Source organism: Ambystoma mexicanum, chromosome 1q (assembly GCF_040938575.1).
Source record: "Ambystoma mexicanum isolate Mex_15411 chromosome 1q, UKY_AmexF1_1, whole genome shotgun sequence".
Classification (NCBI taxonomy): Eukaryota; Metazoa; Chordata; class Amphibia; order Caudata; family Ambystomatidae; genus Ambystoma; species Ambystoma mexicanum.
The window spans coordinates 1,018,470,796-1,018,486,263 of record NC_090922.1 but is presented as its reverse complement, the minus strand read 5'-3'; the positions used below and the strand labels follow the sequence as shown (position 1 = coordinate 1,018,486,263).

Genomic DNA, 15,468 nt, shown 5'->3' with positions numbered 1-15,468 from the left:
TTCTATATACTTACCCTATGGATTTCATATCAACTAATGGCCTCTTTTAATAAAAAGTCACACAAATATTGACTGCTAGCAATGCCATGCTGAGACTGTCCTTCACTTTTGAGTAACTGCTGCCTTTCTATTCATGCAGTAACAAGGGCCCTCATGTGGGCACTTACTCAGTGAAAGCCCTCATTGTCACCTCGCGGGTGTGAGTAGCGATTTAACAAAATCTGCGATGTACCACCTCACCTCCTCCTCCTACTACCACACGCTCACTCCTCCACAGTCTTTAATGCAGCAGCACCAGCATTTTTGACACAGTGCTCACTTGTCAAAGAAGTCAGTGTCACATTTCGAGCTATTTCCTGTCGCTCCCTGAGGAAGCCATTTTGACTTCCTACTTATAAGAGTAACCTGGGTGAAATCTCTTTCATAGAATTCTCTTCAATACCCTCTGTGCGTTTCCTTATTTTCTCTCTGATGAAAATTGGTTTAACCTTCTGATTGTGTATTATGTTTTGATATATTATCTAAACAAACATATTTAAACCCGGGATTCAGGATTGCTCTGGCTTACCGCTGCACAGTGAAGGTCCAGCCTTTTCACTTTTTAGGTATTTGCTATAGCATGCGCTTAGCTCCAGGAAGCTGTAGAAAAATTCACAGAGAGCATTATGTAGAAGGGACACCTTGAATATTAGACTTTATACAGACAGCAGAATTGTGTGTGGGGAGCTCTTGATGCCCGGCCTCAGAAACACATATGTGATGAGAAGAGGACAGCGGGAACAGGCTGCGTTTTTATTTTGGTCAAGTTTGAAAGCAAGGTACAGCTCCATTAAATATGGCAAGCGTTCTGTGATTGGCTCGGAGTCTGATATAGGTGGGATCCTGCTCTAATCCCTAAATGAGGAATCCATAGTGTATGCTCTCACAGACACAAGATTTCCTACTCTAACAGGTGGGGAATTCCTCATCTAAATGAATCATGTCTGCTCCTGGACTGTGTCACTAGTCGAACCATCCATCCATACATCCATCATACTGCGCATTTCCATATGGATGAATACGCGCGATGAGCAATCGATGGGTGCATATCATCACTGTCTGCTAGAGATGACACCATCCACCTTGGAGGAGGGCACGCATGCAATGAATGTTGCCTACAAGGTATCACCGCCACGCTATTCCGAGCTGTGAGCTAATCACGGGGGCATCCAGTACCAGTAACATGTCTCAAAACAAATCATTGACATTGCGCTTCGAAACCTGGGACCTCGAAAGATATCATGAGCATGCTATAAACGACACATAACATAGCATAATGGTAATTGGATACAAGAGCATTTAACATGCAAAAAACCAATACAACCGACGTGGTTGACCATGATTTCATTTTGCAGTTGTACAATGTGTTGCAGTACGGCTCCCTAACATCCGTGAACATTTTACTCTCCCGTCTCCAGGGAAGAAGCTTAATTATTGCCCTGTGGTGATCTCTCATCTTCAAAAAATGTAACATAATCCAACCCCAATTGGAGTGAATGCCCCACTGACAACTGCAGAAATGCTGTTAAAATTAACTAGGGCTAAAATAAAAGGCAAAGAGCGGATATCGCTTTCAAGCGAGTTGGCAGGAGGCTAGCTAATAGCTCCAAGTGTTTTGAAACGCAAGGTTTCTCCCTGACATCATGGGGCTTTCACATTTGGACTGAGTTAAAGTATTAATTGGGCTTTTTTGAAAGTTGCTGATGGTCGCTTTCAGGGCAAGATGCCTGTGTTGCTGCTACCAGAGGATCTGCACTAACTGGGTAGGCTTAAGGGCTGCCTGACATGTATCAAGTGACTTTACAGTGTAACCACAAAACACACAGACGGGCCCGTCAGCAAGAGCCATCACATATTCCACCCAATGGCTGCTGGAACTCCATCAAGAACACAGGAATGTGCCGACTGGCAGAATGTACCAGTCCTGGTGAAATATCATTCATGTGGCTTTTCATGATACGCTCCTTCTGGATAGCATTTAAGATCCAGGAAATACATTTTCAGCCACACTTGATACATATATCACATCACGGGCTCCATTTCAGAGAGACATGATAAACAAGATTTCCAGATATTTGCCAAAATGTTGAGGCCAAATGGGACTTGCACAAGTAGTCGGTCTGTGCCGTAACCTGCACAGGCGTTACATATGACCAGAGGCCTTGCTAAGAGGGGGCGGGGCGTTAGGGGGCTACAGCCCCTGGTCTTGTGGTTGTAGTCCCAGATAGAATCTCAGGGGCTACAACCAAAAGGCTACCTAGCCCCCGAGTCCCGACAGTCCCGACATGAGCGTAGCCCTGGATCTTTTCCCGACCTAGCAACACCCCTGCATATGACTACGTAGACAAACAGAAGGACTATGGACACAAAATCATTTTACTTTTTGACATTCGGTCTAATGAGCATTAGGGCATATATTGAAGCATATAATATTTTCTTATATAATGGAACAAAATCCAAGTTTTGATACCTTTGATTGGACTAACTGAACATATTATGGTGAGGTGGTAGTGACATTAGCTTTGGAAGTCCCACAGACCTCTTCATCAGGTGGTGGTCACGTCTCAAATGAGCAAATAAAGAAAATCTCACAGAGCTGAGCATCGCTTTTACATAATATAGCTGCACTATTATTATGTTGTGTTGGTATCAGTGCCCCCTGAGCAGTAAGGACTACAGGCAGCAAAATAGATGGGAGCTATTTAGGTCCTGCTACTAGCCTAAAAGAGCCTGGTTACCCCCTAAACAAATCAGGGCTTTGCTCATCGAGCTCAAGCAAGAATTACCTTTGTCTTATCATAAAGTATGCAAATGGAAAAATTCCATGGAACCACAAGATTCCTTAATGCTAGATTTCAGAGGCCAAAAATGCAGCAACTACCCTTTTGACCAAGACCACAGGCACAAACATGACACCTGCGTTGTGACAACTCCACTAGTTCCCAGGCATGTAGAACATATTTTTCATATTGATATATGAACATATTAGTCAGGGGAACTTTTCAAAAAAATCATCTTATGAAATATGTTCCTTTCAAGTATCTTTGTGCAGCTGATTCAATGTTTTTGCGCTATCGGTTCATATGAAGATGGGTGCACTTTCTCTATCCTTGACCCCACATTCTTGGACCTGCTACCTTCTGACATCACTAGCATACAAATGTATCTGAATTTGCCAAAAGGGCATTTTCTATCAATGTTTTGGTGGGATTGAAAAGGACAAGAGAAAACAAAGCACCACCTAGTGCCCATCAATGGATGTTCACTGCCAGATCTGAGCAACACAGCACCACACTACCCCAATTGGCTGAAGAGATTGTTTTTCATTCCATACGAGGACATTGTCATCCTCTTGTAGTGCAGTACTATTTTACACATAACTTCATCAATCAAAAGCAGTTTTCAAAGATGCAACAACCAACCGCAGACCTTGCAAATTCTTTAAAATCCCACTAGATCTGTAGGTCAAGTAACTTAGTTTACCTGCTCGACCCAATAGAAATGCACTAGACTTGTGGTAACGGGTGGCAAACCTTATACCAATGCTTTCTGTAAAATGGTGCATGTCATCAAAAGCCCACTTCAGGTTTGGCACACTGCTGTCACGCAAAGTGAAACGCTTTTTTAAAAAATATATATTTTTATTGGCTTTATACCATCAGACCCTTTTCAGAACATTTGAAACAGTCTCCTTAGTCAATCGTCTTTTGCATCTTGATCGCTCACTTTTCACCCTTTCTACCCTTACCTTCATGCAGAACCATCCCACATTAGTCAACTTAATAAACCTCTTACATTTTCAACCACGCCACTGGTGATTAGACAGTTCATTCTACTCCATGCTCTAACCAGCTCATATTCTCCCCCGCCCTTTTCGTCCCCCAGAGTGAAACTTTTATTTCAAGTTTACTGCAAACATTGATTATTTGCATTTAATGTCAAGTTTCAAACATCCCAGAATTCCATTGTACTCGCCGACAGGGTCGAGTACCATAAAAATGGTACTCAGCCTTCTTAAAAACTACTCGATTATGTGAATAAACTACTCGATTATGTGAGTGGTCGAGTAGATTTTACGAAGCCTGCAATCATATCCGTTTGACCCTTATTGGGGATTGTGAGTGCAGTGTATAGTGGCATTCTTGAGATTGAATTATTGGGGCATGTTTACCCTTCACCAGTGTGGAACAGTAAGGGAGTCGATGGAAAACTCCTAGTAGCAAACTCTCTGTGAATGTGTCTAGTTGGGCTCCTATAGCTTGGAAAGGGTAACTGGCTAGAACTCTGTGAGAGTAACTTGGGAATCCTCAGTATTATTCAAGGGTAAATCCAGGCTCTGACCTCGAAAAGGAAAATAAACATGTGTTCCCTGAAGAGATGTGGATCTAGGTCTAAATTGTGCCCTCAAAAGAGCATGAAACACAGCTCTGTCCATTCCCCCCACCCCCGGTCATTTCAGGGCAGGACCCTGAATCTTCATTCCCTCTGCATGGACCTGTACCCCATACCTCCATGCCACTTCTGCCACATTCCCCCTAGTTCACCTTTCCTTTTCCATCCTGGGTACATATCTGATCGCGATCCGCTGCTGACTGGGCTGGAGAGTGATAAACGGTGCATCGGATCATGTGTGAAACTTTTGAGCGCTGAGCTTCAGGCCGCAATCGCGAGGCCTGAATGCTGATGAAGGATACGTTGGCCCTGCATGCAACTGTTCACCAATTTAAATGGAAGGCAAGGAATTAGAGTTGCTCAGAATGGATATTTCTTCCATAATGGAAAACAGTGGAATGCGTACATTGTCATTCCTCAGTATCTCTGGTATAATGGGAGAATGTGTTGGGACTGATGATTTTTTTAGCTAGTACTTTTGGCCCCATGGGCTACTTTTTATCAAAGGGCACCTGTTAGTCAAGGGCTGATGTGAGGCAGCTTTAATATGCTTCAGCGTTAAGGAAATACAGATCCTTGACAGTGGTTTCAGAGGACAGAGGATGCTGCCAGAAAATACCAAAGATGGAAATGTTCTCCTAGTGAAAAGCAGGAGGGGATTCGAGCTTGAGAAAGAGCACAGTTAAAGCGACATATGTGTAGTCCTATAATGGAATAAAGGCAGACCTCTCCTGGCAACGACAGCATTATTAGTACAGACACGTTCCAAGTATGGCCAAAACAATGAATTGGGAATTGTGACATATTGGGAAAAGCCGATAGCTTCATGTTAGCTAAACCCTAACGGACACAAGGGGACACTGATTGTTCCATTACTAAATGGTTGGTAAAGAGAACAAACACGGGAAAGACCTCGTTAGGGGGGGGGGGAGTTGAAGATGTCTGTATGTTAACATAAAGAGAACTGCCTACATCAATTCCCAGGCAATTTAAGGTGCCAAAATAACATTATTTGGGACCAAGATAGCAGGGCTTCATGGTAGATGCAAATTCTTGGAGCTACTGTGCGAGCCTTCCCCTTCAGTTGCCAAACACAGCAGATGGTATTTGTGGAGCTCTAAGTAACAATAACTAAGGAGAGACGCAGCAGAGCCCCAGAGGGTGGTACCTGACAAGGAATACGGTCCCTGGGGTCAATGTGGCACCTGGATTTGCTTTCTCTTTCACCACTGAGTATGGCCTTGAGTCCACAGATGGTGTTGGAGTGGTGTAAAATATAGTTATCTCTAAATTTCCCTTGAGTGCGGGGAAATAAATGAAAATCATTTCATGAACTCCATGGCTTGCAAGAGCCACAAGCAAATCACCTGCTGGGGCTTTTGGGGAGAGTGGCACAGGGAAGAAAGGCAGGGTAGTGATGGCTGGAAGCAGGCATATGACTGGTAGTGACCAGCAAGGTAAGGGCAGTAGGCCTCTGCAGAATGATGATGGGGACCTTAGACAATGTAGAATAAAGTCCACTAATGGAATGAGCACATTTAATGTGCGTTCTAACTCACATTTACTCCCCTCCATAACCTGAGCGGAATGTCCCTCAAACTCACCCCATTTCTTATAGGTTGTAGGTTCTTTTATGATCAAAAGAGCCTTGTTCCTGTTGCTTACAAATAATAAACTAATTAATTTACAAAATGTACTGATTCACTGTCCCTTTGCGTTTATCTTGCACCAGTGTTTTTTTTACCTCATTATCGTAAGTCTGGTGTTCCTATGTTTTGTCTCACTTCCGCCTCATGCCCCCACTCGGGGCTCATAGTCAGTGCCATATGCATTTATACCCTTCTCACTGGCAGTGGGTCTTAGTTTGGCATCTTTTCATCACACAGTCAGTCCTTGGTCTTCCCAGTTCTACCCAGTCCATCCATGGATTTTATTGGGATGTCAGCAACATTCCCTTCCTCTGACTGGTTATAAAACACTGCTGCCACCCCAGGCCGGTTCTGTGTGCTAGCCCAATCCTTGCCCTGTGCTAGTTTTGTGTTGTTCACATTTGTGCCCCAGTACTTCCCATTGTTTTTTGTTTTCTCCCACCACCCACTGCTTCTTTGAACTGAAGGTCACCCCCAATGGGATTGCCATAGTCAATCATTGTGCTATGCATAGTGGATTTATCCAAATCACTGATTTCTCTCTTCTCCAAAAAACACAAAAAATACAATCACCTGGGAGTCGCTCCAACCTAGGTCGGATGGCAATCTATCTTGGGGCTGCACAGAAGCTCGTCGGGAATGGCCTTTCGCAGTTCATAAGCTGTTTTATTTCTCTTCCTCCCTACTTCTCTGGCTCTCTCGGATGTCTCTGGGTCATCTCACAGGGCCACCTTGAGTCCGCTGAAGACCAGCAGGTCTTGTGTCGTTCAGTTTCCTAGCCTCAACACGCTGGTGAAATAGCTCTCCTGTCGCGTTACCCCACCGCTTGGCCGCGCTGGTCAGACTATCAATGACGTAGAAGAAAGACTACCCATTTCCAGTGTATCTGTTCCAATGGGGGAACTTCATCACAACACCCAGTGACATCATCACAACACCCAGTGACAAACGCAGAACTGTGGGCTGTGAGAAAATAACTTCTAGACCTAAAAGCATAGGCATAATTATCTCCGCCTTCCCACCCCCACAGACCGCAAGTTGTGCACCTGTGAAAACCCTAGTGAGAGTTGAGCTGGCCACAGGGCTGCGGACAACAATGAAGAAGAGGAAGTCCTTCCAGCTGGAGCTGTGGGTTATATTCTGCCCTTCTACCACAATGAGACTGATGATGCACCCTGTTCAGCAACATTCTCACTATCGCTGTTCTGGCAGAAGGAAGTTGAAAGTCTGTTTGAGAGTGAGTATACATCAGCATCTGAGATGTCCTTCATCACCTCACCCTTAGATTCTACCCTAATCTATGCAAAATGTCTTCTTCCTGGATAGAGGAGTACATGGAGGGGACATCTGGAGGTTAATGCAAGAGATGCTTTATGTGTTGTTGAAACGAACATGTGGGGAATTCCCACTGCCTTTGACGAATGTTTGAATGGACCTTTATGCAGAGTTTCTTTCATGTAATAAACAACCACAAGCCAAACATTATGACATTAAACAGCCAAGCTCTCGCATCTGGCGGTGCAAGAAACCGAGGTAGAAGCGTTAGCAAGTATAGATGTATGCACCCATGGCCAACAATGTAGTGTGAGCTCCCTACACAACTAACCTTAAAGACAGTGGAATGGCCACCACGACAGCAGGACCAGAGATTGGCCCGAGTGAAGTCTCCGGTAGGATGGGTAGTCGAGTCTACGATCCGAAGGATGCTTTTTATGTCATCCTATTCGCATGGCAAAGTACAAAGTTTGATAAACATGCTTGTGAAATGGGTAGATTTGTTAGCAAGCACCAAGATAATGCCAGTTTGTGCAGGTGTTGAAATGGCAGCTCAAGGTATAGGATTATGAGGTGTTGCCTCTGTGGGCGATAGGCACAATTCGTATGGATAGGCCTCACCCATCCTCCTCGCAACCAACAGAGCGAGATAGGCTTGCCTTTGCCATGTCAAGCACTCTGGATCTCAGCCTGGCACTATGTGAGTGGAGAGGGCAGGGCCATCTTAAGCACTTTTGGGGCACAGGCATCTTTGGAGCCCCCTCCACCAAACCAAAGGAATGAATTGATGAAGAATATCTGATCGCACCCACCCTTCGTCGCGGTCACAACCCATAGGTTGATATGCTGCCTCAAAGCTTTCAAAATAAGCATGTTTACTCCCTTAAAGTCCCCTTACTCTCTTCATTCTTGATCTGATCAGAATGATAAACAAGTGGCATTTGAAGGCCAACATTAGCAGTCTACAAAGAGGTTACTTCTGTTCTCGTATAGGTACAGGAGACTTTTTATCAATAGCATCCAGGAAGGTATGCAGCCTGTAGTATTAATGCAGGACCATACGTAAAAGGTAAATGTAACTCAGAAAAGAGAGCAAACTCCCATTGACTGTTTCACAGAATGCAAAAGTGCTCAAGCACAGATAAAGGAGACCAATTGGCAAAAAGGAGAAAGCTACACATACCATAGCATGGACAGTGGATGCAGATTAGAAACTACCAGGAAGGTATCCAGACAGACTGAGATTAGAAGTGGGATATGGCTTTCAAATAGTGTTGCCATTAGAGATAAAAGGAACAAGTGCCTATGGTGTGCAATATATGCATGCTCCCTAGTAGTGGAAGCAACAATATATCCAGTGAACTCATGAGTGGGGCTTTTTTTGAAGATCATACCCTGAAAAGGAAATCACTCTGAAAGTCTGACAATTCTGAAAGGTTTAGGGACTGGCAATTTTGAGATTTTAGGCAACATAAGATTAAATGAGATGCCCAACACCACACATTGATTAAGGGGTGAAGCTGGGATGTGTGCCAACTATGCAAATTCTTCATTTGAACACTTTCTTTTCCATTTCTTACCAGGAACTAAAATAATCTAATTTTATCTATAAAACTGACTTGGAAAGTACACAAATCACATTACCAAACGTGAACATTTGTAAAAACAAAATATAATAGAAGGGTGTTACGCAAAATGGGAATGATTCAAGCTTCATTCTCTCCATCAAGGGTACCAGCATACCAATAGTTGTGATTTAACAGCTCTAATCTGGGTTTATTTCCAAAACACTGGCTTGTGAAATTGTCATTTATAAACATGCTGAAAAACCTTTGACTTTTACAAAAAAAGCATATTTATTTGTGTGAAACAACCAGACCTTAAAATATGCTTGCCCGCGGCCTGCAACATCTAGTCTGCTCTTTTCTGTCTACCAATCCTTCCACTCAAATGGCCTACATAAGAAGAAAGATCAAGTAATGGGCCAAACGATGCCACCAGCACGTGAGAAGGCAAACCTCACAGAAGACAGCACAGTAATGTAAGAGATATTAGCTGATTTGACCAGGATCACTGTATCGTCTGCTGGCAAACCCAGGATACAAGCATGAACGCTTCGGTTCTACAGTCTTAAATTTGGCTACTTATTCATCTCTTGGACTAACAGTTTATACTCATCGTTGGAGGCGATTGCCTACGTTTTTGCAACACCCCATCAGAACAAACCAATTTCTAGATCTTCATTATAAGGATGACTTTATAATTTTTTATAACAACCCCTATCTAGTGCAGGTAGATTGCTGCTAAAGCAGCCGTTGTGCTGCAATACCAAGTACATATGCAGGCAGGTCTATAAACTTCAGACATAGGAAAGGCTCAGCCAGCATTGCTGGAATGTGCCGTTATAATCTTGCATTTGAACACATATCTCTGTAATTAATAAGTGCTTAACACAGAGCTAACAGAGCTAACCTCTTAACCATTGTGGCACTCAATTTATCAATACGCATTTCAACTCTGGCTATTGCACATGATCAACGTGATTCCCACTGGAAGGAAAGAATGCTACAGGAGTGGTGCTGCAAGGAACACACAAACTATCTATACCACAGTGAACACAGAAAGCCTTATCTGATGAATTTATCAAGGCAGAATGGACTTGTCAAAAGAGACAGGCAAAAGGTTTAGAGAATCAGCAGTACACCATCAAATATCCTGACGTGTTCTATTTAAGCCTGGTGAACAATGGAATCTTACTTCTTTAAATCAGGCAGCCTTGTGGGGGCCCCCCTCCAAGGTGGGGGCCTGGGGCAGGTGCCCCTTTTGCCCTCCCCTAAAAACGTCTCTGGGAGAGGGCCGAGCACAGCCGAGCAGGTTTAAGAGGCGAGAGTGGAAGAGCAATAGAGGCTGCAGCACCAGAAACGCTGCACCAGCTTCACAGATCATGTTTAACGTGTTGGATGAACAAATGCAAAAAGAGGCCAGGCACCCTCGAAAATAAGTCAAAAAAAGGGAATAAAAAAAGGAATGAAGTGAACAGGTGAGGGAAAAAAGTGAAGAACTAGGTATAAATAACGCACTGGCAGTCTTGCTCTGGCATGACAATGAAAATAAAATCAAATAAATAAAAATAAATAAATAAATGTTTGGGTTAATCCTGTATCAAATCCTCTCATGAAGGTAAACAATGGAGAAGAACATGCATCTGAATCGAGTAAGCACTTAAAAGCCCTGTGCTGTGGAAGATGCTGGATCATCAACACGGCTGGTAGTTCCTTGCACTCATTGTGTTCTACTTGCTCCTTGGAGAGGGGCCGTGAAGGGCTAAATGATGGGTCATGAACACACCTGCAATGATATCTCAGTCGCCACTCGACAAATTTCACAATTCAAGAAAAGAAAGGAATTAGATGCTTGATTCTTTCCCTAATATGTGATGTGATAGATTATTTATAACGCGCTAAATCCCCAGAGATTTCTAAGCACGGACCCGGGGATCGAACCTGTGTTGCTTCATGTCGTCTTGCATCCTAGGCGAGCACGTTGCCCCTGAGCTATCCTCCCGAGACACCACTGGGGCTGGATTGCCCGAGGAGCGATTGCAGGAAATCAAAGAGGAATATAGGATGATTAGTAAAATCTTGATCCCTTCACTACAAGACTAAGTTGAAGGGATGAATCCTCTGCTTTCTATCCAATATGGAAACATTGATGGCCCGTGTATACACGTTATGGGACTCAAGCAGGCTCCATTTGGACAAGCAGATGTAAATATTTCTCGCATCTCATTTGGGATGCAACAACGGGCACACCACTAATAAGTATTTAATCCAAAACAGTCAAAAGGATGCAGTGTAAAAAAATAAACTATTAGGACACTCCTTTGCAATATCCATCAGAAATATTACTTGAGTTTCATCAATTTTAAACAACTGGAAACGTAATTGCTGTAAATCGTACAGTATATATATATATATATATATTTGGCTTTCACCGCACAATGCGCACAAAGTCCAAATGAGGCCGGCAGAAAGCTAACATGATTGTTCATTTTAAAATGCAGTGAATCTGAGCTGTTTTTGTTAATAAAAACTGTGTCCAGAGTTCCTACTGATGACTGACGAATGCAGCACGATAACTGTCTTGTTGAAAAAATAATCAAGACCTTCCAGCCAAGAACATTAACAAAGCCCAGCGGAGAAATGTGCTGGAAAAGCTTCTTGGCTGATGAGATTGTTTCCCGTTGCATGATTATAAATTTAAGTAAGTGCTATCCTGTTGAGAGGACTATATCATTTTATTGCTATAATTCGTCTTTCTCCTATTCTCTTTTTATCTTTTTTGCTCATGCAAGATTCTTGACCTGAAAGGAAGCGTTAACACTGCACTGTCTCCTGGCTTATGGTTTAAAAGTCTGGCAATAGTTCAGCTGAAAAGAAAACAAGACATCTGGTGTGTCAACAGCTTGCCATTTTCACAAAATGGACCATCCGTCTACTCCACCATTTGCACCAAAAAAAGAAATACGTATGCACTAGTGTTTGCCAAAACGACATTCTGTGAAAAAGGCATGTCTTACTGCAATCATAAATTTGGACGGTATTCGTCACAACTTTGCGGTACAGTTTTAACATAGTCTTCACTATTTCATGCAAACACTTCAGTTCCTAGTTTATTAAACAAGTATACAATATGATAAGAATGTATGATAGAGAAAACTTACGGGTGGTCCGATCTCTCCTTTTGGCCCCCGTAGCTGCTCCATCTCGAACATTCTGTCAAGTTCTTCATAATCATAATCATAATTTTCCATGTCAATTTCATAGCTGTTTTCCACGTTATATATATCTTCATCGTCTAATGCGCTTTCCTCCCAGGGATCCACGTGATTATACACAGACGGGTCCATAGATGCTCTGTATAGTGTCTGGTTGAGAATGTGCTGCATTTCCTTGAATCCTTCTGTGTGATTCTTGGCCTTGCTGTTTTTCCTGCTGCCGTTTTTCCTTTTATTTTGCCTGACAGTTGGTGTCAGTGGTGGGATCTCAATTTGTGTAGCATGGTCCCCTTCTGTGCCATTGTCAGAAATATTTTGCTGGGTTGCTGTTTTTTTGGGGGCGCTAGTCCTTTTCTTACTGCGGTCCATCACAGGGGTTGGCACATTAAACCTCTCTTGGGCAGTTGTTTTATTTCCAAGAGCAATGTTCAGCCGCCCAGCTTTTGCAGTGTTTGAGATATTGATGGCCATGGAGGAGTTAGATGTCAATGGAGGTGTTGGTTGGACGTGTTTTTTTGCTGCAGTCTTTGGCACAGTTTTAGTAAGTAAAGTGGGTCGCCTGCTTGTGCTTGGTATTGTTCGTTGAGACAGAAGCTCTTGGTAATATTCTTTTCTTTTGAGAGACTTTACGGATGAAGAGTCTGATCTTGGAGTTGTGTGTAGGGGTGTGGCTTGAGATCGGTACGTGTCAGCTTGGCGGCATTGTTTTTTCACGTATTTACAATAGTTTGCAGATGCTTGTGCCGAGGGAATAATATCCAATTGACATACTACGCCTTCAAAGTTAACTGAATGCAAGTTCATTCTTCCCAACGTAAACGAACCAGCAGAGTCGAAACTTGGAAGTGCAGACTCTGCCTCTTTGCTGAAGTGCTTCTTCCCACACTCTGCAAACATCGATACTACGTTGTTCCTAATATCAATAGCTAAGGAGTGCCATTGTTCATCATGAACACTGTAATCAAATGATACAGAATGCTTCCCTCCGACATATACCACCACCTTTTTTGGTAAGAGTTGTACACCAAACTGGAGCCTATTTTTTTGATTCCTTATACTAAAAAGAAACGCATTGTTTACTCTGTAAGAGCGTAACGCAATCAATACCATGAACGGCGGGTATAAGGTTGGGGGGATAATTCTGGATGTTGTAGTTTCAATGTGAATATCACTTGTTAAAAGCACTCCTGTGGGTGTCCAGTGGACACCTTGAGGTAATGGAATAGTTGACCCTGGCACTGCGGTCACTGTGGATACATTTCCTGTTTCTCTGCCTCCAAAGCCAAATTGGTGAAGCACATCTATGCCTGTGTAGAAACAAAAGACAGGTTATGGAGACATTTTTCATGTCATGCTTTAACAAACAGATTCAACAACATTACTTTACAGATGATACATTAACATCAAATCAGGCAATGAACAGCTTTGCTGTGGAAATTCCATTTCACCAGTTACAAATGGCATTTTTATGAAGGACACCCCACGTGATTCCCCTTGTATCATGGAAGTGATTATTGCTGTGCAATTGTGTCTATTGGCTTCAATTGATATTTTTTGACTACTAGAAATTATTTTTATTTTTGTTTTTAAATATATTGTCCCCAGTGTACAAACATCGGTGTGCTGCAACGGAATCCATTGGAAACCATATTCAAGTCAATCAGGGTTTCCACCAGGAATTACAGATGAAGATGGAATGTCCAACATGGACTGGATGATTGGGAAGGAAGGAAGCCTTACAATTACCCCAGATCTTCTGCATCCAACCAAATAGTCCCATTGTCAGGCTAACGGAAAAGATCTAGTTCCGGGTATAATAGTCTTCTTTTGGAAAGTACTTAGCACATTTTTTAAAAGACTCTTTCTTCAAGCTTCAGGCGGTCGACCCTACACCAAAGTAGGGATAACAATTGACTGTACAAAATGTTATTCACAAGCAATCCAAATGCATTGTGTTTTGGAAATCCAGCTGTCTCTCAGCACTGAGAGAACAAGTTCTTCATGAATTAAAATTGCATTTCTGTCTCCCTGTGAACTCACAAGAGGAGCAGTGCTTGCCCACTTTCCCTAAAGTTGGACATCTTTTTGTTTATAGCACACATGAGCAAAACACTGACAGCGCTCTTACATACACATAGAAATAATAACTTTATTTATATTCAGACGTGAACAGTGCATACAAAGTCGGGTGTTCTCCCATGGCTGAGTAGCGTGGTACATTCAAGTGGTGGGGAAACCTGTACTTCTGAAATCTTTTTTAAATGTGTTTAGCAAATACTAACCAGAGAGATATACCACATGGTTCTATGTGAAGTTTCTGCCTTTTGACGGCCGCACATAAAAGAACATCAATTTACTTTGGCTGGTTATGTGCTGCCCTCAACAAGCTGAAATAGCATGAATTCAGGGGGTTTCACCACCCGAGTCCCCTTTCCTACTTTCTACCCTGCTCTCCCACTGCCACCTTATGCCACAAGCATACACACTCAACCCCCCACCACATTCACACACGCAAACACGCAACCAGCTAAATGTAACCCCTGACCCCCCCTTCACAAACATTCCTTTTACACACACACATGCAGAAACCAACAGTCACCCACACACTCACCTCGGTCTTCTGCGACTCCTCCTCTGGGTCCCGCTCTGCCTGTCAGCCCCTGTGCAAACTCGTGTGCATCGCAGGGCCTAACCGTCGGATTTAGAAGGACCACTCGGAGCTGTCTTTCTAAATCAGTCTTTTTTTAAATTGATTATCGTGTAGCTATCAGCTATGGGGATACGTTTAACTAAGGGCCTTAAAGTGAAAGGTTTTCTATCATTTCCATCAAAACACCAAGGTGGAAAACACTCCATAATTGAAGGCTACCCATCTGTAATGTTATGTTGTATAGGTTCCTGCTGTGAAGGCATCATGAAGCAAGACACAGACAACAGATTCAAAGTTCAAACAGAAATACTTTATTAACTGAAATGTCAGGATGGTAGAAGGCCTACCTTGCCCTATGCCAAGGTGGGATTTCCCTACCTGAACAAAACTAAGAAGAGTCTGAGTCAAAGAGTGCAACTTAAATGTCTGTCTTTGTCCAAAACCGATGCCTTCCCTCACAACTAAAGCTAAACAACGTGTAGGGATGTCAATAATCAAATAGTGATCAACATAAAGCTCTGAGCTTCTTCCTGCTCTTAGCTTTCTTCTCAGCTCCCCTACCGCAAGTTCAAGATTACCTTTCTTATGTTCAAAGTAACACAGTTCCAGACACTTTTCAGGGGCCCCTTCCCCAAGTTCAAAGTGATACAGTTCAAAAGAAAAGGGTCTTGATACTTTGCTCTCAA

The 15,468-nt window shown here is 42.9% G+C and overlaps 1 protein-coding gene across 1 annotated transcript in view; it reads right to left on the bottom strand.

Annotated features, from left to right (window-relative positions):
• Positions 1 to 15,468, bottom strand: part of COL24A1 (collagen type XXIV alpha 1 chain) — a 910,546-nt gene that overhangs the window by 798,353 nt on the left and 96,725 nt on the right. The window contains exon 3 of the mRNA XM_069641689.1: positions 12,079 to 13,439. Coding sequence (XP_069497790.1) covers positions 12,079 to 13,439 — 1,361 coding nt within the window. The remainder of the gene's footprint in view (positions 1 to 12,078; positions 13,440 to 15,468) is intronic.